Source organism: Populus nigra, chromosome 8, assembly GCF_951802175.1.
Source record: "Populus nigra chromosome 8, ddPopNigr1.1, whole genome shotgun sequence".
NCBI classification, from domain to species: domain Eukaryota; kingdom Viridiplantae; phylum Streptophyta; class Magnoliopsida; order Malpighiales; family Salicaceae; genus Populus; species Populus nigra.
In genome coordinates this window covers 19838623-19863653 of record NC_084859.1, presented here as the reverse complement: position 1 = coordinate 19863653, position 25031 = coordinate 19838623, and the positions used below count along the sequence as shown (strand labels likewise).

The 25031-nt window shown below is 33.8% G+C and overlaps 3 protein-coding genes across 9 annotated transcripts; 2 read left to right on the top strand and 1 right to left on the bottom strand.

The window, feature by feature from the left end:
• Positions 1-1007: 1007 nt before the first annotated feature.
• LOC133701156 (THO complex subunit 1-like) lies at positions 1008-11386 on the top strand. 5 transcript variants are annotated; one of them, XM_062124981.1, is made up of 21 exons: positions 1008-1198; positions 1661-1744; positions 1831-1905; positions 2048-2141; positions 3280-3425; positions 3567-3638; positions 4215-4287; positions 4375-4440; positions 4548-4594; positions 5222-5290; positions 5439-5564; positions 5659-5724; positions 5856-5897; positions 6822-6938; positions 7052-7134; positions 7824-7890; positions 8465-8536; positions 8663-8713; positions 9882-9941; positions 10024-10173; positions 10886-11386. In XM_062124981.1, exons 1-21 carry the CDS (start codon positions 1196-1198, stop codon positions 11147-11149), a joined length of 1827 nt encoding a protein of 608 aa, XP_061980965.1. In that variant the 5' UTR covers positions 1008-1195; the 3' UTR covers positions 11150-11386. The 5 variants fall into 5 exon arrangements, with proteins under 5 accessions (XP_061980965.1, XP_061980968.1, XP_061980967.1 ...); XM_062124984.1 differs by having other exon boundaries at positions 1014-1198; positions 7094-7134; positions 7827-7890; XM_062124983.1 differs by having other exon boundaries at positions 1014-1198; positions 7094-7134.
• Positions 11387-11775: 389 nt separating this feature from the next.
• Positions 11776-15124, bottom strand: LOC133701157 (uncharacterized). The gene is made up of 6 exons (XM_062124986.1): positions 14986-15124; positions 14663-14743; positions 14512-14543; positions 13202-13443; positions 12196-12435; positions 11776-12097 (listed from the first exon to the last, which is right to left on the bottom strand). Exons 2-6 carry the CDS (start codon positions 14713-14715, stop codon positions 12089-12091), a joined length of 576 nt encoding a protein of 191 aa, XP_061980970.1. The 5' UTR covers positions 14716-14743; positions 14986-15124; the 3' UTR covers positions 11776-12088.
• Positions 15125-18642: 3518 nt separating this feature from the next.
• Positions 18643-22675, top strand: LOC133701684 (protein LNK3-like). Of its 3 annotated transcripts, none has more exons than XM_062125704.1 (6): positions 18643-18854; positions 19441-19807; positions 20204-20477; positions 21356-21469; positions 21554-21693; positions 21895-22675. In XM_062125704.1, exons 2-6 carry the CDS (start codon positions 19443-19445, stop codon positions 22148-22150), a joined length of 1149 nt encoding a protein of 382 aa, XP_061981688.1. In that variant the 5' UTR covers positions 18643-18854; positions 19441-19442; the 3' UTR covers positions 22151-22675. The 3 variants fall into 3 exon arrangements, with proteins under 3 accessions (XP_061981688.1, XP_061981689.1, XP_061981690.1); XM_062125705.1 differs by lacking the exon at positions 18643-18854 and adding an exon at positions 19174-19321; XM_062125706.1 differs by lacking the exon at positions 18643-18854 and having other exon boundaries at positions 19419-19807.
• The last annotated feature ends 2356 nt before the right edge of the window (positions 22676-25031 follow it).

Below are 25031 nucleotides of genomic sequence, written 5' to 3'. Positions count from 1 at the left end.
TGGCAAGCACGCAAGACTTTCCATGTTCAGAACACATTCTGTTGCTACAGTGGATATATTCTGCCGTGCAGGTAATGTCGTCCGAGCTGCGTTTTGGTATGGATTGGCTGTCCATTTCAGGATTTATTCTATTATCTATGAACTTCCTATTGTTCTGGTTCTTGATCCAGACACCTTCCAATCTGGTCGAAGCTGCGTCAACTGAAGACTATATAAGAGTCTTTGTATTTCTTTACATGATTTACATGATGTAATGGTTATTTGTTTTCACAGTCTACCATGTTTTTTTTTAAAAAAATTAATTTTTATTTTGTTTTAAATTAAAAATTTTATATTTTTAGATTGTTTTTTATATGTTGATGTTAAAAGTAATTTTTTAAAATATTATTTTAATGTATTTTCAAACAAAAATTACTTTAAAAAACAATTATTACCCTAACATGAAACACAACACTGAATAAAATTTGAGAATATATCTCACATGTATCGGCCGCTAACAATATAAAATATCTCGTTAATATACATTTTGATTCTTTTTAAAATTTAATTTGATCCTTGTATTTTATTTTTCTTACGAGTAAGTTTTTAATTGAAGTTTTTTTAAAATAAATTTTAAAATAAAAGAAACAAAGAGCCAAAGCATACATAAAAGAAATATAATATATTATAAAAAACTAACATTACTTAACAACATTATTTTGGAATGATAAATAAACTCAAAATCAAATCAACTCAGATCTAAATCAGTTTCATTAAAAGGAAAAAAAAACGTGGCTACAAACTCGACTATCAATTCACCGATTTTTTTTATTAAAAAAATATTATTTTAAACTTTTTAAAAGAAATTGAAAAGTCAATATTCTCGTTTTATGACCCAGGCCTGGCCTTATCGATCTTGCAAACTATGCTTAACGGGTAAGTACAAAAACACGGGCCGGGCTTAGAGGACATTTACAAGCCCATGCTCGAAAACCTCTAGTTACGTGCATGCCTCTCTTTCTACGAACTTTTTTGTTAAAAAAAATCAGGAGAATTCCATCTTCTTTGCTCTCGGGCTGCAGCTCCCTTTACACAGCTTGCTTGCTTCCCTCTCTTTCCTTCAACTGCGCTAACCGCACCATAATCACTTAACAGTACTAACAAGTACAGTGCGGGTCGTGAGTTTTAGGCTTGCAGTGTAGTTAAATTCTTCAACATGGTAACGATTCCTTTTTTTTCCCCTGCAGCTTAATTTTCTACAGTTTTAATTTTTGCTGTTCCGGTGAAGTTTTCGAAATTTTTGTTAGGGTTTCAGCTTAATAATTTTTTGAATTTTAATCGTCCATTTATTGCAATTTAAATGGTCAAGTAGAGAATAATTGCTAACCTAATTGTGATTTTAGCTGTTAATTTTAGTCACAGGTTTTCATTTTCGGATTTTTGAGGTTTTATTTGCACATTTGGTTTTTTCTTTTTTAATTTAATCACCTATTTATCGCAATTTAAATGGTCAAATAGAGATTAATTGCTAACCTAATTTTTATTTTTGGTGTTATTTTTAATTACAGGTATTATTTTTTTTTGTTTGCATATCTGGTGATTCTTAATAAATTACATGCTTCCATTTCATTTTTACTTTTTATTTGAATAATAATTTATTTATGTTGGTTTTTTTTTTCAGGAAGAATTCAGGAGGGCTATATTGCAGTCTGGTCCAATTGAATCTTTTGCTCTCCAGACTGTTCAAGAATTTATTAAACCTCAGGTGATTAATTTTTTTTCTTCATTCAATTTTTTTTGCGCATGGAGTGCTTGCTGATTTGCTGCTGTATAATTGAATGATGATCACAGAAGCAAACTAAATTAGTGCAAGATGAGAATCAATTGTTGGAAAATATGCTCCGGACATTGCTTCAGGAGCTCGTGGTATGTTTTTTTGTTTTTTTTTTTTTTTTTGTGGTGCATATTGAAGTAGCATTTTATTTATAGTTAATATGGATAATTGTGGATTTTCTTTTCTTGTTCATTTTGTGTGAGCTGAGAGATTTTACATTTGTTTTTTATGCAGTCATCTTCTGCGCAGTCGAGGGAGGAAATAATGTTGTATGGGAAGTCCATTGATGATGGTGAAGACTCACAGGGTCAAATTCCTCGTCTGCTAGGTACATGCTTGTAATTGTTATTTAGTTCCTGTGCTCGTGCCCAGGATTCTGAATTAAGTTGTGTTAAATTGTGATGAAGTGTTCTACAAGATTAAATAAATAAAAAGTGATATAATTTGATTTCTTCTTTTGGTTTTAATTTTTTCATTAGTGACTAGTGAAAAATATTTTTGAGTTGGTTTGATTTAAGCATTCCCCTATAGATGCAGAATGTTACATAAAATAGGACCTGCAAATTGGTTCTGTGAGAGCTGGTTTATTTTGTTGGCTTCATCTGGTTTTTATGATTGAGAGAATCCATGCAAAATAGAATTGCTTAGTTTTGCAAGAGGCTATTTACTTTTATCAGTTCTTTTCCACATAGGCTTGCGATAAATTGTGAATTGGGTCTACGGCAAAAATTGATTAATGTCCAGATGGATTACAAATTTTGTGTTTCATCTTGGTTTATTTTTAAACAGCTAAACCAAACAAGAGTAGACTGTATTTTAACACTTATTGACACAATATACAAATGTGTGAAACTATAGAAGTGGTGGTTCACGGACATTTTTTTGCCTTTTCTTTACAGAAATTTAATGATTTTAAAATGTAATTTGTTCAGACAAAACTAGACCTAAAGTGCTCCAACGCACTAGGTTCTGGTGGATGGAGCTTGAAAGAGTTCCGCAAATCCTTGGAACTGTCATCTTTGTGATGCTCATTTCAACTTTGAGTTAAATTTGCTTGTGTCATGCAGTGCTCTAATTATTGCACGGATTGTTGAGGGGTTGATGGAAGAGCTATAGATTCCAGAAGTATAAATACTGTTGAAAACCCCTCTTTAGCAAACTGTTCTTTCTCTGGGACAAGACTCGACAAGACTCCTAGAAGTTGTTGGAATTTTCTAACTGATATTTTTGTAGCGAGTGACCAATTAGCATGCTTGGCGATGTCTTATTCTTCTTATTTATGATTTTATATTATAACATCAATCTCAAGGACTTCTTCTGGTGGATTTGAATAGGGCTTGAACCAATGATGTAGCTGTTTCATTACTTTTTGCTGGATCTTTTGGCAGCACCAAGTTTATTTTTTGCATATATCTTATTATTTTATCATTGCTTTTCAAATTTTTAACTTCTTTTTGGGCTACCAGATGTTGTTCTGTATCTCTGTGAGAGAGATTTTGTTGAGGGTGGTATGATATTCCAGTTGTTGGAAGATTTGACAGAAATGTCTACAATGAGAAATTGCAAGGATATTTTTGGTTACATAGAGAGTAAGCAAGATATACTTGGAAAGGTACATGCCTTCAGGTTGTTCCAAGTTTTTGTTTATATTTTTATCCATGTTCATGATTTTGATTAGCCTCTCCAACACCAGTCCTGCATATTCAATTGCAACTAACCACTGTGTTTATTTTGATGAATGCATTTCATACAGCAAGAACTTTTTGCTCGTGGAAAACTTGTGATGTTGAGAACATGTAATCAACTTCTCCGACGCCTTTCAAAGGTAGTTTAATGTATTGATATATGTGGTACATACATAAGCATAACTTCTTGTATTCTAACCTGTGTCAACAAAAGAATTTGTATTTGCTTTGTCTTGACTATTTCACATTAGCGAGTAAAAGTTCTTTATTATGATGGAATGTTATGAGTCTTGAATGAAGACCTATGACTTGTCTCCTCTTTCTCTTGTTAGGAAGAATCTGTCTAACAGTGATTTCTGGGTAATGCTGAATGTGGATATAGCTCTTGATTTAGTTAATTAGTTCTTTATCTTTGGCATTCAATGATCTTTGTAGATTGTGATTTTATAATGAATAAAATGTAAGAGTGCTCATCTGCGGCAATCAGAACAACAAAGTCAGATTTGCTTTTGTTTGAAGTACAATAATACAGTTATAACTCCTTTTAATTGCTTTCCCTTCTCCTCTTCTCTTTTCTTTTGTTTCCAAAATAAAGGAAAATTTGACAGGGGCTACTCCCTACTGTTTATTTTTTTCCTTAACCTTCGGTTCCAACATATGAGGGGCTACTACCTCCTGTTTCCTTAACCATTGGTTCTAATATTTTAACTTTATAGGCAAATGATGTCGTGTTTTGCGGACGAATTCTGATGTTTCTAGCACACTTTTTTCCACTATCTGAACGCTCAGGTATGTATTTATTTTCAGCTCTTGTATTTCGACAGCGAGTGCTGTCATTGGATTAATATGTCACTTTGTTTTGCTTAATGGCTGCAGCTGTAAACATTAAAGGAGTTTTCAACACATCAAATGAGACTAAATATGAGAAAGAGCAACCAGCTGGTTCGTCTTAGCTACAGAAAACTTCAGTAAACTTTGTATTGACTTGTCTAGTACCACTTAACTTTATTGCAGGGTTGTATGTGCTGATCTTTGTCGCTTCTTTTCAGCCATTTCTCTTGACTTCAACTTCTATAAAACCATGTGGAGTTTGCAGGTAAACCTTGCCTCTACAATCACTGTTAGTTTAGATAAGGATTCCATTCTCTTTACCCAAACATGTGCTTATCATACTCTGACAAAAATTCTCTCTTAACTAACCTGGGGTTAGTTACGTGAGAAACTACATATCCATGGTAATCGATTCAAAGAGGAAACACAATCATGCATTTAGTTCCATCTTCTTATGGTGAAAGAAATAAAAGATGCAAGGAAAAAAGATTACTTCAAATTATTTTAATTTGACTTTATATTCTGTATATCTTAGTTTTTCTTATAAACCTAATCTATTTAAGAATTTTCTTACAATACTATTAAAGACATGGTATATTGAGGAAACTAGGAAATTAATTAGGAGTTCTCTACTATGTCTGTTTTGCTTTTCTTATTTTGGCTTTCTTTTTCTTCTCTTGCTTAGCACTATTAGGATTTTGGTGCCCGTAAGAGGATCACTTATTCTATGTTATCTGTAGGACTTTGATAGTGGAATTGTTCAGTATTTTGGTTTAGTTTGAGAGTTGCTGCCTAGAGTATACTTTCTCTTAACTTTCTAAGGGATGTTTTCTTCTGTTTTGCAGCTACTTGCTGTAAATACTCTGACAAACTTGTTTGCTTGCTTTTTCAGGAGTACTTTTGTGACCCTTCCCTTACTCTTTCTCCAATCAAGTGGCAAAAATTCTCATTGAGTTTGATGGTGAACATTTATCTTTGTATTAAATGAGTTTTATATCTTTTTACTGGATATTGAATTAAAGTTTTCTTTGTATTTTATTCTACCAAGTATTTGCTGTACTTCTATGTTATCATTATAATGACATTTAAAAAAAAATTGAGATATATAGGTCATCTTGAATGCCTTTGAAGCTCAGCCTTTGAGTGAGGAAGAAGGAAGTGCTAACAATTTGGAGGAAGAGGCGGCATCATTTAACATAAAGTATCTCACAAGCAGTAAACTGATGGGTTTAGAGGTGACTGGTGTTTGAAACTGTTGTTGAACAATATAGGAAGAACATCTTGATCTAATGTTTAGCTTATAAATTTTTTTGTTTTTAAATTTTCCAGTTAAAAGATCCAAGTTTTCGACGCCATGTTCTTGTGCAGTGTCTGATACTGTTTGACTACCTTAAGGTAATGATTGCTGAATTTTCAAATTAAAGCCTTTTGTGTGCTTCTCATTTCTTTATTTATTTTGTTTGTCTTCTTGTTCTACACCTCTTTTGGTCTGTCATAATTGATTGACTCTATGGATTTTTTTGCAGGCTCCAGGAAAGAATGACAAAGATTTAACATCTGAAAGCATGGTTAGTGCTGTTCCATTATTGATTTTGTAAGTTATATTACAATCTGCAAATTATTTGCACACTTGCAGATGGATTGGACACTTGAGGCTCACACATGCAAAATTGATTCATGCTTGTGCACACCTACTATTTCTTTTCATCATTGGAGTTCTGATATATGCTCATGTTTCTGAATATATTGTTGCCAGAACATTCTGAAAGCAATGAATTTGATGCTGTATTTCATGAAATTCTCTTGAGATTTCTAGCATCAACATCTGAAAAAATTGAAATATTGAGACCTCACGCATGTGTTACTTTTCTCATGGCAAATGTTTGAACTGGTGGGCGAGGATGAAATTGCGGAAAGTATCTAGTTATTCTTTACCTTTACTTTTGTGAAGTTTGAAGATTTTACACATGGCACAATCTAGATGTGCGAAGGTATTGCAACATTTGTGTACTAGCCTACTATATTGATAAAACAGGCAGTTAGGGAGACTTAAGGTGAAATGTGAAGGTCTTTCTTTCAACCTTTTCTTAGAGAAGCAAAAGGATATTATCAGCGTTAAATTCCTGCTTGTGTGTTTCTTTACGTCCATTATGCACTTTGATAGATTGAAATCTGCATAAAAAACACACATCTCCTCCAAATGCATTGCTTGGACATTCAGGACCAAATAAAAAGAATGATTGGTGTGACCGTAACAATCTTATTGTGACAATCTCATTGGTCTGCAGCCTGACTGTAAGAGCATCCATTTCCCCTTTGGGAAAAAAGAAACTGCCTTCAAGAACACCATCCCTCCTGTACAATATTATTTCATTCGTATTCTTGTCTGCTTGACTTGGATTATATATTCTTGTTGACGTGTGAATTATGCATATATGTGATGGATATACTGACATGATTTGCTATGACAGTATACTTTCTCTTTACTATAGAAAGAAGAAATAAAATCTCGCGAGGAGCATGTAAAGAAGTTGCTTGAAATGACTCCACCTAAAGGAAAAGATTTTCTTCACAAGGTTGAGCATATTCTAGAACGTGAAAAGAATTGGGTAAGAATATGCTTGCCCTCTCTCTCTATTGATAGTAGATATGCATGTCTATAGCCTGTGTCATGAGATGACCTTATTATAGAATCATAAGTTCCCAGTTTTCATGCTTTTAGCTGTGGTGGAAACGTGATGGTTGCCCTCCATTTGAAAAGCAGCCAATAGAGAACAAGACAGTCCAAGACGGAGGTAAAAAACGGTATGCAAGTTGATTGCTTAATGTTTTCCTTTCATGCTTACATTCATGACACTATACCCTTTAGGAATATGTGCTTTGAGGGAGATAGTAGGATAGCATCACTTGATTTGATTTTGCTGCCAGAATATTCAGTGGTTATATATAATGGGTTCTTTTTTACTGGATACAGATAATAGTTCATAAAACCACGTTTGCATCAATAGTGAAATAAGTTGCTGAAGCTTATAGCTTTGAAAGCTAATATGATTTCACAAGCTCTGGTATGTGGTTCAATATGAAAGTTAGTGGTCTACATTGAAGTTTTGTGTAGATGATGAAGTTGAAAACACCTCTATCCCACTTTCTTATTTACACCCAGCTTTCTTTTGCAGACTACAGTGTCCTTTTTGAAAAAAAATATGGAAGATATGGTTTTTAAATGCCTAATAATCTCAGCCAAAAGTTTGTCTTTTGACCAAGAAAATTAATGGAAAACTATTCATGGTCAATTACATTGATCCTTGCAACTGAATCAATTACATCGATGGCCCTCCAACTCATTATCTGCAAATCATATTTAGGCATCTTTTTGTAATCTTTTTTTTATATATATTTTTTGCATACATTTTTACCTCTGATGTCTATTTCACATTTCTGTTTAAAGTTTTCATCTATTCTTCTGAAATATGTGTTCTCTTCTTAATCCCCAGTAGGCCAAGGTGGAGGCTAGGAAATAAAGAGCTCTCACAATTGTGGAAGTGGGCAGATCAGAATCCGGTTGGTCTAATTCACCAATTGAGTTGATGATTACAATATGCATACTAGTCATATTCTCCTTGTCTTTTCATTTTTCATTCAACAGCAAATCTTATTACTTTGTGTTCATGTTATTTTGCATTGCTGAATATTTTTATTCATGGCATCTTTGAGGCATGGTAACTTAAATTATAATGATATATGTAGTCAAAATGCCAAAAGAAGCTCATAATAGTGTGATAGCCCAAGCAATCTATGGTTTTTCTTTCCTGTTGTTCATTTGTGAAGTTGTTTCATGTCGTGTTAGTTTAATACTTCTAGCTCATCAAGTTAGTACGAATGATTTTATTTACTTTGTGTTCATGTTATTTTGCATTGCTGAATATTTTTATTCATGGCATCTTTGAGGCATGGTAACTTAAATTATAATGATATATGTAGTCAAAATGCCAAAAGAAGCTCATAATAGTGTGATAGCCCAAGCAATCTATGGTTTTTCTTTCCTGTTGTTCATTTGTGAAGTTGTTTCATGTCGTGTTAGTTTAATACTTCTAGCTCATCAAGTTAGTACGAATGATTTTATTTACATGTCCAGAATGCCTTGACTGATCCTCAACGTGTTCGAACTCCTGCCATCACAGATTACTGGAAACCATTGGCAGAAGATGTAAGCACCCACCCTAATATGCTCGTCCAAGTCAAATAAATTTCTTTATATTTGTTTTTTTTTTTTTGGTACTTATCTTGATGTGTTAGCTATCTGAATAAGTTCCTTTATTTACTGAATTTATAGATGGATCCATCAGCTAGCATAGAAGCTGATTATCACCACAAGAATAACCGGGTAAGTTTTAGTTCTTAAAATTGATATTCAAACATCACATTTCATTTTTGGTTAAAACATGACTTTATATTCCATGGTTATGGTGCTATTGAATCATTTACTTTTCTACCATTTCAGTTAACTACAAGTAATAATATTAGATATTACTATCTGATATCATTTCTAATGTGGTAATTGATTCTGGAATATATTGTTGTTGGGGCTAAAAGATTATATTTGTTGAAGATAAGGTAATCGATGTGTAAGTTTAGAATTTTGGAAACACTTCAAAAACACACTATTCTATAAATGTTTGGGAACATGAAAAACACGAACATAAATTGCATAATGGATATAAATAAGGGTATCAGGATGTTAGAGGGATGTTCTTCGAGGAATATTGACCACCGAAACTAGAAGAAAATAATGGGTAGCTAGAGAGGTGTATCATGGATTAAAAAACAGGGGGAAAAAGAGGTATGTCTTGTATTAAAGCATTGCAATGTATTGCTTGAACCTAATCTGATTATGGTTAGATAATTCAGATCTTGGAGGGACATTTTCCCATGGTACTAAGGACAATTTTGTAGATCTAATGGGTGATATTATGATCAGTGTCTGGTTTGTTGCACCTGACTATCAGGATATGCAAACACGCATGTTCTTGTGACTAACATGTCTTTTAGTTCCTCATTAAAGTTAATAAGTGAATACATGGACTCAAGTATAAATGTTCCAATAATCTAATGAAGTGAACTGTTTTATTTGTATCAATCATCGAGCTTTAATAATAGTTAGGACATTCACATGGTTTTGCATGGATTCTGCATGAACATTGGATCATCTACATCTGCTCTTAGTTTTATGGTGAGTAGAGCTGCATGTGGCTCCCCAGATATTAAAGGCAAACCACATTAATGAATCATATGATCTCTATTTCTTGAGATAGGGACTGGGATGATAGGATAAGTAATGAATGACCCCAAATTCTTATATTCGCGCAAAGTTGTGATGGGTTGAATGCTGTGTCAAAGTATGAACTTAATGTGATCTCCTAGTCAATAAGCACACAGGTGACTCCTCATTTTAGCTTTGTTTGAAGGTGAGCTTTGTTGCTGCAAGTTGTATTGTTATGATAAGTCATGTGGATTGCTGGCTGCAAAAGTTATAATTACCTCTGTTTTCCCAGGTTTATTGCTGGAAAGGTCTCCGTGTCTCTGCTAGGCAGGATTTGGATGGTTTCTCTCGAGTATGATTACAGCCAATATATTCATAATTTTTTTTTTCATGATATCTGTTGGCTAACAGAATCTATGGGGATTTTGTTGCAGTTTACTGACCATGGTATTGAAGGAGTTGTTCCTTTAGAACTATTGCCACCAGATGTCCGGTCCAAACACCAAGCTAAACCCAATGACAGGTCTAAACGTGCCAAAAAGGATGAGCCAAAGGGTGCTTCACATCAAGTGGAAGATAATCAGGTATCTGTCTTAACATAAGCTTTCTAGTTCCATGTGGTTATTTGAATTTCTAATGATTTATTTGAACCTGTTGCCCTTATTAGAAATAAAAGGGGATTTTTTGTTCCTGTTATTATTTGAAGAGAATTAATTTTAATTATTTGTTGGGGTTCTGAATAGATTTTTTAACTGCTTGAAGCTTGAGTGTTTGTCCATGTAAAAATTTGCAGACAGATTTCTAGTTAACGTCAATAGGCTGACTTTCTGGAAACTGGACCAGCTCGCTATTTTTCATCTGATTAAAAATACGATTCTTTCATAAATTACCATGGACATCGAACATGTGGAGATTGACAGAAATGGGTTGACTGTTGTAATTTTTAATATGCTTACTATTACAGTAGATGTTTCATCTCGCAAGGAAATCTAAATGAAGTTCTGCTACTTAGCCTATTCTTGGTGCAAACGAGATGAGGTTTTTGCAACAGCCAGGACAGTAGAAGGTCCAATTTATGCAGAAAGATACTGGCAGTCTCACTCATCAATTGTTTTTTGAATTTGCAGTTTAAGAGTTATTGATCAAACCCTGAGATGTTCATGATGTAAAAGATGACCAATCGATGTCAACTCTTGAGATTTGGTGTATTAGGATGCTAGGTGCTTTATAGATTGGTAATCTTTACAGATGCTCTAGGACATTGTTTTCTGGTCTCAAGTAAATGTGTTTTGCTAGATTGCAACACCTGCAAGCGAGATTGATGGTGAAGGAATCAGAACTGATCTTGAAGCCTCTGTTACACCAATGGACTCTGATGCCATGGCCACGACCAGCAATATTTCACAGAGCAGCACTCCTACACCAGATGAACATCAAAAGCAGAGCCCCGACACAGATGGTGGTCAAGAGGCAGGCCACATAGAAGCAGACGCTGAAGCAGAGGCAGGGATGATAGACGGAGAGACTGATGCGGAGGTAGATTTAGAAGCAGTTGGCTGATTTTGGAACCACTTTTCATACCCCTGATGCTGGGCGTCTAAGTTGCTTGTGCAAAAGAATGTATCACTAGACTTCGATTAAAATACAGTGGGCATTTTATTAATGTTAGATCATTACCCTCTATTGCCTACCCGTATGCCACAGCTCTCTTTTATTCCTCTTGAGCTTCCTTTTCTTTCTGGAAATGAGAAGGATGGGATTAGTTATATTATAAATTTTATATGAGACGTCGAAAAATGCCGAGTCCTCTCGTTTGATTTTTTTTCTTTTAATTTTATATTTTCCCAGTGAATTAATCAAATATTAATGTTTTTGAAGCCTGTGGAGGTAACTTCCATTTCGCCTTTCTTTTTTCACTTCACAAACTTTCTAAATGGAGGACATTATTGTTTATCAGCACAGCATTGATGGGTTTTAGTGAGTTGATCTGAAATCTAAATGATACCAGTTTTTTTTTGTTTTTTTTCAAAACCACATTGTTTGAGTTTTTTTTTCAAATAAAATAAATTGATCCAAGTTAACCACACTCAATCGGGCCTAACCCTTGCTTCGCTAGCTGAGTTTCATAACTTTGATTGCACCTCACTCGTAACATTCGTATTCTAGCGCTAAAGATGAGAAGCTGCTAAAGATAAACAAATGTTGACCTAAAGAGTGAAAATATCTTCTGTTCTAGCACACTACTTTAAGCCATTACAATCTCCAAATTGTACAGATAAAACAGAGAGCAGAAAATCAAAAGCTCGCCTAGCCAAGCCAAGCCAAGCCACTTAAATGTCACAGATCACCTGGCAAATATGTTCTAACGTTCTGGTAGCTTTCCACTAGTTTTATAACAAAGCAAAAAAAAAAAATTGATAAAACTGATTGGATGATGAAGAATGACAAAGGATCAAGAAATCCTCATTGAGCAGCAGTAATTCCAAAGCCACGACCTTCTCATGCTTTCTGCAATTAATATATCAAATGAAAAATGAGAAGCAAACACCAAGATAGAGAAGCCAGCTTGAAGCTAGCACTAGGGGTGCGGTGCATGGTATCCTTACCTGCTGTACTGGAAGGTAGAGTTTAAATTCTGGTGGAAGTTCCTCTTCTGAGTATAGGCGATCAGAGAAATATATCCTTCTCAGACGGCAGTTTGCATGAACCTGAACTCTTAGAGTCTCAACATAGTTGGTTCCATACGCCCTCCTAGTAAAATCAGCGAGATTCAATTGGATTTGATTCCAGCCTTCATCCAACTTCAGTGGCATGGTGCAGATGTATGGTTTCACCCTAGTGACAGTCTGCAAGATTCATAGAATCATATCAAATTTAATGTCTATAATTCATTACAAAAAAAAGGTACTGTGCATCAATAAGCTTGCGTGTCCGATCCAAAAATCAAACCACTTGAGGTACAAGGACTATCAAACTACATCAATTTACCCTAAAGCAAGCATACCTTTTCAAAATATTTCAACTCAAACAACAATCTTACATGAAAACTTAAAATGTACAATTTGAAATTTTAATAGTCGCTATCCAGTTTTCCATTAATCATCCAACCATCTTATGACAGCTGAATTGATTGTCAATTTCGACTTAACCCTGAGCTTGGCATCACTCTGATACCAACTTGTAAGACCAATAATTTCCTCTAGAAAACTAAAATCTGTAACAGAGAAAGACCCCCACCACACCCCATCTCTCTCTCGAAAAGTGAACCACTCATCCAGACACACAGCTACACAATTCCTTCACCAGTTCAATGATTTATTAGACTCTGAAACTGTAGCCACATGGTCAAGTGCAAGATCTAGCAGTCATATTTATAAACCCCACAATGCCAGCAGCTCATATAACAAGCAGTAGGTTTTTGAATTCGGATCAAATTTCCTTATTATTCCTTTGACTTGATGAAAAATTCAATATGTAGTTTCTTTTATCATAACAACGAACTAAATAGACCTGTAATACATAACCCACAACTTCTCTGGGAAAAGAAACAAGAAAATAAGAAAAGAGGTCAGGAAAATGACAAACATCACAACTAAGGGCAAACTTACACACTTGAAAGTTGGAAGCCCGGAAGCGCCGCCTGACATTCTTATCATCCAGCACCTGAATCTCAAATGTGAAATATTTCTTCACATTCTTCACAATCATAACCAAAAATGGAAGTTTTATACCAAGAGTCGCTCCAGGGTCTGCAGGACATGTGATATATGTGGACTGGATATTCGATCCAACAATTTCAAGCACATTGGATTGTATGTCTTCATCATGCAGTCGTTTTATATGGCCATTGGAAACTGTTAAAGACTCAAAAAAGAAGTTAGAGCCAGCACACTCAATTCTGGATAACTAAACTGTAATGCTGTCATCACATTAAATGAAGAAATCAATTTCACAATAACAACCACACCATTTAAATGAATACATAATGTTTGCATCTATCACATGGAATTTGAAGTGGTAACTAGAATTGCTTCATAGTGAGAGCAACTATGCTTGCAAAAACACCATCGGACATTTTCAGCAATTCTAAGATGCTCGCTAACAGATTGAACTGAGAATTCAAGAAAGTTTTCAATAATTATCTCCAATAGCCATGTTGAATACAGATTTCAACATCGTCTCTTTCAACATTTGCTTCTCAATATCATAAATGTTACTTAAAAATATCAACAGGATTTAAGAAGCCCACTCATTTAGCGACTTGTGGTTTCATAATCGCATCTCATTCTTCACAGTATTACGGTTTAAGTTATACATAAAAGACCGAAATGGGAAAAAAACAAGAGATATATCATGCATATATAACCCCTCATACTTGTAGTCGGAGCACAACCTAAACATGCCTCATATCCTTTTGACATCACCTGTATGCATTGTGGTGCCTCACAGAAAATAAAAGGTATATATGCCTCCTATACATATTGACATCAGTCATATGCATTTTCAACAAAAAAAAAAAAAAATCTATCAGTGGATTGAGAAATAAGATTGCCAGTGATTTGTAACATATCCCCAGCATAAGAAGAAAAATCTCAGAAGAGTTGCTATAAAGAAATGTCTCCCGCTACCATAATATATACCCCAGCTTGCCCCTGGAATATAAAGCAACAGAGAATATATATTTGTTCCAGGCTTTGGTACGATAATTTATATATACAATAAACAACCATAGTCTTTCAGGGTCCATATCAGAAGCAAAGATCACTTATAATTTCAAACAGTAGAACGAGCTATAAGTGATGACCTTCCAGAACAAAGAAAGCAAAATTGCTAAATGAGCTCTATCTTGTACTAAAACCAAATCAAAAGTAGCTAAATAAGAGAAATTCACGACACTATCACCAATAAATCCTGCAACTCACCTTCTTTATCCCATATCTGCAAAGGTTTGCTCCTACAAAAATCCAATCAACACAGAGAATCAATACATAACATCAATATCCATATCCACAAATCCAACAGCCAATCAGACATATAACAACAAAATGCTTAAAACCAAAATCTACAACATACCCAAGACTGTATAGGATCGACAAAAATCCAGACTGAAACGTGTTTTTAAACATCTTCAACAGATCACTAAACAAACTCAACCTGCAATGGAATATCAAAACCAACTAAAACCCATTAATAATAACTCATAAAGTTAGTATCTTGCTAACCATAATGACACAAAGCAAGAACGAGAAGTGGGTTTATTTTGTTTTCAAAAAACAAGAAACCCCACCACTTTTTAAGTTTTAAAGACCATTAATACAATAAAAGTAACTCAAACCCAGGAAAATATAGCTGCCCTAGAGTTAGATGATCATGAAATAAAAGACATAAGCAGGTACCAGCCAGTTTGTTTCTCGAAGAAAATTATTTTGCCGCGGGAAAAGAAATTCCAGGTCCTTTGCTTCTCTGGAAGACTCGACCTTTGAAGATTCTGGTGAAATTTTTTTTTCCCCTCACTTTGTCTCGATTAATGTATTGTCGTTGTTGTGGTGTGCTAACTTTGGGTTCAGTGTAGAGATCCATCTATGGGCCCGATATGGGTTTAGTGAAGCCTGAAGGCCTTAAGAAATGGACTGTTATTCGGCCCAATAGATTATGCAGGCCCTCGAAGACTTGTTCTTTTTAATTTATATTTAATTTTATAATCATAGACTTCATAGTGCTTAGTTATTGTTTCAAAACAAAACAAAAATTGAGGATAATGGATACAGAGAGAATATATCTCCTACTTTTTATTTTAAGAAAATAGAGATTCGTCTAAAAAATATCATGAAAGCAAATTTATTCTGTATTACTGTTTATTTTTTTCAAGCAAACAAGTTTATTTGTTAGAGTTTATTAGAGAATAATATAAATCAGAGACTTTAACTAACAGCTTAAACTAGTGGGTTGAGATGGTTCTTTTACATGGTATTGAAACCTTAATAATTAAATGATTACAAGTTTAAATTTCACAGTCTTCATTTATTTGATAAAAATTAAGCACGAATAATATGGGTTTGTACAAATTTCAAGTCAAAGAACTTTTACTTGAAGGGGTGTATTAAAGAATAATATAAATTATATTTTAGAATTTTACTTAGCAGCTTAAACTATTAGGTTAAAAGAATTTTTTGAAACTATTTTTTCATTATTTTTTAATCTTTTGTATTTTAAGGTACTAACTGAATGATATATATATATATATATATATATATATATATATATATATATATAAATTAATATTAGGTGATAAGATTCTTATAATACAGATGTAAAGTACTTATATGTGTTTTGGTGACAGGATTAAAAGTACTTTTGTCTTTCTCCCCTGAAAGTTTGAATATTATGTTTTTAAATTTACCGGAAAAAATAAACTTAAATTTAAAGTGGGTTCAAGAAATAAGAGCTTGATTGAGAGATTATCACGCAAGTCCAGCTCACAGTTTACGATGATTTGTCTGCCTCAAAATTGCCTCCGTTTTCGCATCAAGGACAAAAGAAGGCAAGTAAAATCAACACAACCATCCATGAATTTTTATATTTTTTCCTTGTTTGAAGTGGACTTTAAGCTCATGTCTGGTCAGAGTTTTAAAACCAACATGATAAATATATATAAAAAATATAATTATCTAGTAAATATTTAGTGGTAAAAACTTGAGACCAAATAGTTTATTTTTTTTGTTGTTTCAGGTTTAAGTTACGTCGTTGCTAATATAATGGTCATTAGAAACTTATATAGTCGTTAACTTTAAGACCTGTGAAAATAATCAAAATACACAAACTAGACCAGATAACTACATTAATTAAAAAAACAAAACAAAACACAGAAAATCTCTTTATAATAGTTTTAAAATAAGTTTTTTATACTTTTATAAAAAAAAAAAAGAGAGAGAGGAAGACCTACCCTTGTTTTTATTGTCGCCATCTTCATATTTTTTTTCTACCGTGTAACATTTATTGTGTATTTGTAATGTAGTGTTAGGTATTTTTTTGTCTGATAACACGTCAGGATAATTATTTGATTTTTTATATTAAAACTATAAAAAACAATTGATTTAATATTTTACTAATAAAATACATTTTTAAAACACGTTAAAAAAAGGGCTCCCCGTGCTGCCAAACATTGCCTGATAAGGAAGAAAAAAGTGTCCTGAGACGTTCCCTAAAAAAGGAAGCAAACACCCCTACCTCAGCAAGGAAGAGGACGTGATGCTCATCTCTGTGTTTTTCTCTCCATATCTGGGATATGGTTTTAATTTCTAGATAAAGACAAATCAATCACTGTCACTTTTTTAAAGCCTTTGAATTCTTCCACCGTAGGGATTGGAGATGATTCTGTCGATATTGTTTTTTTCTCTCTTGGCTGCAAAAGCTGGATGCTGATCTTGATTTTACAACTCGCAGCTGATTAAATTAGGCGGGGATCTTATACGCTAATGGTGATGATGGTTATTTGTTTTCTTAAATGATTTTATTGTTTGGAAATATACTTAGAAAATATTTTTTAAAATTTGTTTTTGATATTACTATATTAAAATAATAAAAAATACTAAAATATTAATTTAAAACAAAAATAAAAATTCAAAATTTGACAAAACTCCGGTTGAAACGCTCTCCAAAACCTCCCGGATCAAAAAGTTAAGCAGTAGGTGCCAGAGTTTTTGTTTTTTAACACGTTTTAAAATATATTTCACTTAAAAAATATAAAATTTATATTTTTATTGTTTTTTTAATGATTTTAATATGCCAATGTCAAAAACTAAAAAATTATTTTGATATATTTTAAAAAAAATACTCTGTACAATAATGCTAAAGTAATATAAAAAGAATTAAACTGCCACGCTTCCTCTTCTTTTATTTTTACAAGCACAGCAATATTTCTCGACGAATAAGATTCCCCCCCCCCCCCCCCCCCCCCCCCCCCCGTCCTTGCGAGATGGATGGAGTTAGAATTTATACCGAGTAAGTATGGAAAACCAGAATTAATATAAAAGAAAAATATCATGTATATCCTCAAATTATTGGGAGGGTGGTATCAATTTTAAATTCTAAATCAATTTTATTTTTAAATTGTTTAGATATTTCAATTATGCTTCTGTTAGAATTATTTAACGAAAACTATTAAATTTATATAAATAAAATCATTAACTATGAAATAAAAGTACAATTTGGCAATGTAAATGGAAAATAAATCTCCAACTCCCTTTTTAATCCCAATCCAGGAATGATCGATAACCTCTCAATTTGGTAATGTCAATTATATATATATTGTTTTTTGAAGTGTTGTGAAAATGCATTTCATTTAAAAATATATTACATTAATATTTTTTTCATAATTTTCAATAATTTAAATATAATAGTATTATTTTAAGTAAAAAATACTATTAAAACAAACAATATACCAAACACGCCGTAGACAAGCATGTCCAAAAATATATCTCAATTTTTCCACCGTAAACGGCAGAAACTACGTGGTTCTCATCTACCTGTGCTGAAACGGGTAGCAAAGGCAGCTTTAACTATACGGTATAACCCCAAGGAAACCAAAGGGCTACTTTTTTGGCTACTTCCCTTGCTTGCCCTTGATCTGGCAACCAACACTGTCCTAGATTCCCTGTCTGAAAGCCACGTGTTAGTCTAACAAACGTTACTTGCCGTCGTGTGTTATCTCGCCACCCCATATGCAGACAAGTAATACGTGGCCCCTTGAACAGCCCTCGTGTCCAGCAAAATGACCAAATTAGCCACGTGCGCCATTGTCGGTACATACTACTTGTTTAGGAAAAAAAGTCATGAGCTTGCTGGCTTGGCTTCCATGGGCACCATAAGCAAAATCAGGGCCATGAATTCTAATTTTGTGGGTCCAGATTCTAGCACCTGGACCAATGGGGATGCAGATTTTGATGGAGGTTGTCAACCACTAATCTCGATCTCAATTCTTAGCCACAAATCACTTTCTCTCACTGCACTAGTTGTTCCACTTTGACACCTGCCTCTCCCTTTCTCTCCACCCTATCAAGAATCGACTATATTACTATAAAGGAAACCAAGGCCGCCTCCAGTTTACAGCTATAGCATCGCACTTCTTACAGAGTAACAAAACCTTCATCAAAGCTCGCAACTTTTTTATCAGTTCTCTGCAATTCTTGTCATCTTGGTTGCTTCATTTCTCTGTATTAGCAACGGGGTCTTGTCCATTCTCTTAATCAATCCCACCCACCAGAAGGTCTTTTTTGTTCTTTATTCGTTGATGCTTATTGTGTGTATTTTGCTGGGTTTTAGGTAGTGTTAAAGTTTGAATCTTTGGCTTGTGAGATATGATATGTTATGATGAATATATGTGTGATTGCGGTTTGATTGTGTTTAGATGGTTCTTATTCCATGATTTGAAACTTGAATTCTTTTGTATAATAACTTTAAGCTAGCCTCTTCAATTTGTTGGTGGATATATGATTATTTTTCGAGGTCTTTGCGTTGTTCTGCTTGATTATTTTTTGGTTGGTGAGAAATAATCAAAACCATCAATTGCAGCTTTACTTGTTTATCCATACTTTTAAAGTGGATCCTGTAGCTCCATTTAACTGGTGATGAAGTTAAAAAGATTCAGGCTTGTGCTGTATGATATATCAAGCTTTTGGCAATTTTCATCTTGTTCAAGATCTTGGCTGCCTCAGCTACTTGTAATAGAATAAGGTGTTTCCTGTGAATTAAATATGGATTGTTTTTGCTTGGCTTTTCTGCATCTACTAGATGTTTCTTGATCTTTATGATATTGTTTCTTGCTAAATAGGGATTTTCTTTTGTCTCCGCAGACATGGAATGGTATTCTGAAGATTGTATTGATGATTTTGAGGTTCCCAAGGATCAAGAAGTATATGACAGGCTTCCATCACCAGAGAGTTGGTCGAAATGGTGTACGGATGCATCAGAAAGTCATGAGTTTTCTAACCAAAGTCTTCCTATGGATTCAAAATTGACTGAGGAAGAACTCAAATTCAATGGTGAAATTTTGAGCAATGAGGTTGAAAGTTTCTACAATGGTGAAGATCAGTCTAGTGGTTCAAGAACAAGTAGAGGATTTTCTGAGGACTCCTTTCCCCAGAATGCCCTGTCATGCGACCAGTCAGATTACCAGCTTGATGATCTTGCAGGAATCGAACAATTGGATGAAATTTTCTTGTACAAGCGTAACTTCTGGGCTAAATTTAATGGCAGTAGGAAATCATGTAGTGTCAGATGTGCTTTAGCTTGTCATATTGATTATCAGCATGCTCGGACACCCCATGGAAATAGAATGCTCCCTTATTCTTGCGTGTTAGACTATTATCCTTCATGACAAAATGGTTAGAATTCATAGCTACTACAAGTGGATTACTCCAGTTATTGTGGTGATGGCACCTGTCTTTGTGCCACCTTCATTACATGGCATCTCTTGAACCTGCAGCGCTACCTGTGACATAATAGAGCCATTCAATATCCATGGGGTGCCCAATATCTCCCTACATGTAGTTGTTTATAACGGTGAAGCTTCCTTGTTAATCAGTACTCATCTGTTCTCATTTCCATTCGTTGCAGTTCCTTACTCGAAGACCAACCTACGAACGAAAATCTTCACGGCTCGTTTTGCTTTTCTCCTGAAGCAGAATGTGCCATGATATCCGCTGATAATCGCTTGACTGACAAGATTTTAGATTTGCAAAGTATTTTGAATGATGCACGTGGCATGGGAAGCTCAAAGTATCTCAAAACACATGCGTTTTCTCCATCAGCTAGTTGGGAGAAAGATGAAGTTGCTGCTTCACACTTTAATCCATGCAACTCAGAGCAAAAGGATTGGGCACCGGCAGAGGTGAGATTTTCCATCTCTTTATTAACTTTTAATCAATGATTGACCTTGTCTTTTTCATAATTTTCCCATAATAATATTCATGGCTTATACTAAATCTTTGGAAAGTCTTCAACTATCAAAGACCCTAGCGCTTTTGCTTCAAGTTCTGTTGCCTATACTTGTGACTTGGATGAAGATTGGGGTTTATCGTAGGTATACATGCATATGCACACTTTAACCCTTCGCGTTGTATGACTTCCTTGATTTGGATTTAGAAATACATCTTTTCTTTTCTTTTTTTCCTTTTCTTTCCCGTATATCAATAATATCACTGACTAGGTTCTTTCATTTCTTGTTGATGAATACATCCACTTTAATCACTCATGGAGAATGACTTCTTTTACTCTGTTGTCTTTGGTAACCCAGAGAATTCAGCTCTGCTTGTTGCTGGAATAAATTTCTCTGGGGAAATTTTGTTTGTTGTATCATGAACATAGGGTGCGTCTAAATCCACAGTGGGGAGCCTTATTTCATGCACCCATCATCGACATATTTGGACGAAACATCCATCAAAACAACCACAGGTACGTGGGATTAGGTTCCAGCCCTGTGGTTTAGACCTGACCTGACCTACTACAAACACCCACATCATTTATAGTTTCTTCTTCATGCTTTGTCAGTAGAAATTAATGATCTTATATGTTGGTTGGTCGTTTTGCATTTTGTATACATCTATGATGCTCATACGGCCTGTGAGGAACACGGAGTGTGTAGAGAAATGTAGAGGCAAGTGAATATTCTAAGATTATGTTGCCTGCATTACTGGTATTGGTATTGGATGAGAATTTTTAGTCTATGAGACTTACAAGATCAACTGATCATGGTAATGTTTTTTCCAGGCACAGCTGGTCAATGTGTCGGTCCCTTCAGAGCATGATAGCATGGTTGGACCTGTGGATGACGAAACATCTCAACAATCTGCGCTACATGAGCTAGAAATGGTTCTGGCCAAGGTATAGCACAACATCCTAAGAGCTCTGTTTTTTAACAAGAAAAATCAAATCCTAATTATTTTCTTATGTTTGAATTTTTTTCAGTTAAATGATAAGACTAGAATTTGCTTTCGCGATGGCTTGTACCGTTTAGCCAGCTATTCAAGGCAACATATAGTAAAACGGAACCAAAATGGAGATCTTTACATGGAAACACCGTGTACCAGTGAAGATGAGGAAATCAGGTACTTGCACAATATCTACCCTGTGCTTATAATTTTTCAATGCCCATCTCACTTGATTTTTTTCATTATGCTTATCTCATTTTAGTGGGCATTTGGGCGATCAAGCATCTATTGGGTTCAATTTTCTTCAGGGCATCTGCCCTTTATATTTATGGCTTTGACAATTGAGCTGTCTTGATGAAAAGTGAACTTCATGTTCAGGTCTGGAGGAAAGAAAACAAACGAAATGGAGACCAACAGCATTGACAGAGCCATTGCAAACCTCATGTTCAGTAAGATGGACCTAAATATACAAGATTTTCATGTCTCGGCATCAGCGAGTTCCAAGCAAGGAATTTCCAGAGAAACTAAACCCCTAAATTGCAGCCTGGATCAGCCAGAAGGCCATGATCTCTCTTCCTACCCAATTTTCCGAGATGATGCTGAGGTTCCGATCCTAGGTCGGGGATATCCATAGATAAGAGCAAATCCTGGCAAGCATACCTGAAGAAACCCTGGAGAGAAGATTTTGTGTCTATATTGTAATGTTTTTCAAAAGTCGAACCAGGAAGAGGACTCAGGGGACAGTCCATTGAATAAGTAGTTGTGTCCATAGAAAAAGCTTGAAAAATTCTCTAGAGGTGTTCCACTCATATGTATATACTAGGATTGTATATCATTCGTGTGAATGGTTAGATGCTGGGTCGGACAACTCGCTGCATCAGCTCAGCTCAGTTTTGGTAGGTGCATATAGAGACCAGTTCAGAAACTTTTGACTTATCCGTTGAATATACTCCGTGGTGTAAATGTCCATGTTTTTCCCTACTCGAGCTCAGCAACACTGAGGAGGTTCTTGGTTTTATTGTTGTTTCAGGCTTCAGGGGTGCCATTTGATAGTGTTGCTTTTGAGACCTTTGTGTATGATGTAGTTTCTTTATTGGCCCTTCATTTCTCCGGTTGTTGCAATTTACTAATATATTTATCATTGGATTTATTGCTGCAATTTGAAGGAAGCCAAGGATTTTGCTGGAATATTGTAGTGCTAAGCCATTCAAACGTCAATTTCAGCATCTCCATTTTCATTTGATGAACTCTATATAAAGAAAACTCTTGGGAGCGTTTAGTTACTTTCATGACATGGAGAAAGAATGGAGATGATGCAGCGAATAATATCATTGATTAAAAAAATAAAGATGTAAAAATATTAAAGGTCATGGGTTCAAAATAATTTTATTTTGACAAATTTATTTTTAAAAAAATTTGAGAGGTTTTTCACCCGTGTTTTATCACGAGATGCTTGAAACGAACTTTAATTTTAATCGGATTAGGTAGAAGTCCTGACTTCATGTTTTAGGTTAGCTCATCAAATTAGTCATAATTTTATAACTAAAGTTATTATAATATTATTAATTTTAACGGTTAATATAAAAAAAATATTTATTTTTTTAAAATATATAAGTTTAACGATAACAGTAAAAAAAACCTTTTTTATATTTTTATATGTTTTTCCTATAATAACCAAATAAAATAAAAAAATAATTATTTTATTATTTACATCACTGTAAAATATAATTTTATCTATTTTTTCTATCTTATCTTATCTTATCTTATCTTTTCTATCTTCATCTTCTAAAATAGTAACGAAACACTAGTAAAGAATTGAGGTCGAACAGGTGGCATGGATCCTATGCTCATGGAGGAGTCGGACTCCTGGGAGACCAGTGGGTAAGGCTTGCTAGCTATAGATTCCAGGTGTCTTGTAACTACAATAAGTGAGCCCTACTCTGAATCACCCAACACTCTAGTTTATCCTCAAATAAATATCCTAACTATATATATATATATATATATATATATATATATATATATATATATATATATATAAATTATAAAACTTTATTTAACACCGAAGATTGACTCGATAAGTTGAAGATTTACAAGCTAGATTTAATCTCGAATCATTGTTTTTAATTTATTAAAACGACAAGTTTCATTAAAATAAAACTGTAAAACGACATGTGAAAGCCAGATCTTTGTCTTCTTTTTTTTCTTTTGTGCGTGCGTGCGTGCGTGTAAGAGAAATTTGTTGTTTACATGATGGACTGGATCAATCTATATTATGAAATTTACAAGAGCGTAAGATTCATTGCGCACTAGATGTTCACCTAATCTTCTGAAGTTGACTGCCAAGCATCATGATCAAAAAGTCTACTTGATAGACGGCCGGAATCCTCCTAATTTCTTTTCCTGCCTCGGGAAAAAAATTATAAAATCAACAGGCATTTCAAACGCTTTTTCCTTCTTTTTTTTTATATATATTTTCACAATTTATTTATTTATTTATTGTGATGGTGACTCTAATGAATTGTTAAGTAGAGCGTCAACACCTACACAAGTTATAAACTCTTTGGGTACACGATGCATTTCTCAATCTCGAGTATCTTGAGGATTCAACGTCGAAGACAATTCATATATAGTAAACAAATATTGTTTTTCCCGGTGAGGACATCTACACCAGCTAGAAATTAATATTCTACTCAACTTGCCAAATTATATAACTTAAAAAAGAGAGGAAAAATAGAAATGTTCTTAGAAAATAAATATTTTCAAGCACTCTGGTAATTAGTGACTTATCTGATCATGTGTGTTTTAACTCTATGATGGCTTTAATATGATGCGTCGATAATGGAAAAAATATAGTTATATCTCTGTAAATTAATATTATTAGGGCTATGAAAATTTATTATTAATCGATATATTATTTAATTTTTAAAAATATTATTTAATCAAGATTAGAGAGAGATCATATTGTAGATTTTGTTCAACCTTATTGATCATTATTCAAATCAAAATGATGACAAATTAAGAAAGAAAATTAAACCCAATAATTAGCACATGATTAAGTTATTCATTCCTTACTTTTCTTTCTTCTTATTTTTTGTATCTATTCAATTCTTTAACAGGTTTTAGATATAGTTCGCTCCCCATTAAAATATTTTATTGAATTTTTCCTATCAATATAACATCATATTTTATTCCCATATAATATTTTTTTTATTTAATAACAACCCTCCATCTATAAACATCGTTAAAACTCAATAGTTAACCAAATAAATCATAATATGTGAATGTTTGGATATTTTATTCTAATAATTTTTTCATTTATAAAAAAATCAATTAATAAACTATTAAATTCTAACGGTGTTAGCATATAAAAAAATCTTATTAAATAGAAGTTTGTTTAAAAAACCACGATAGAAATTATATTAATAAAATATTCTCTAGTACTGCCACAAAGACTTAAATCAAATGGCCATTCTTTAATGCAATTGTCTCTTCGAATATGAGCATTCAGCAAG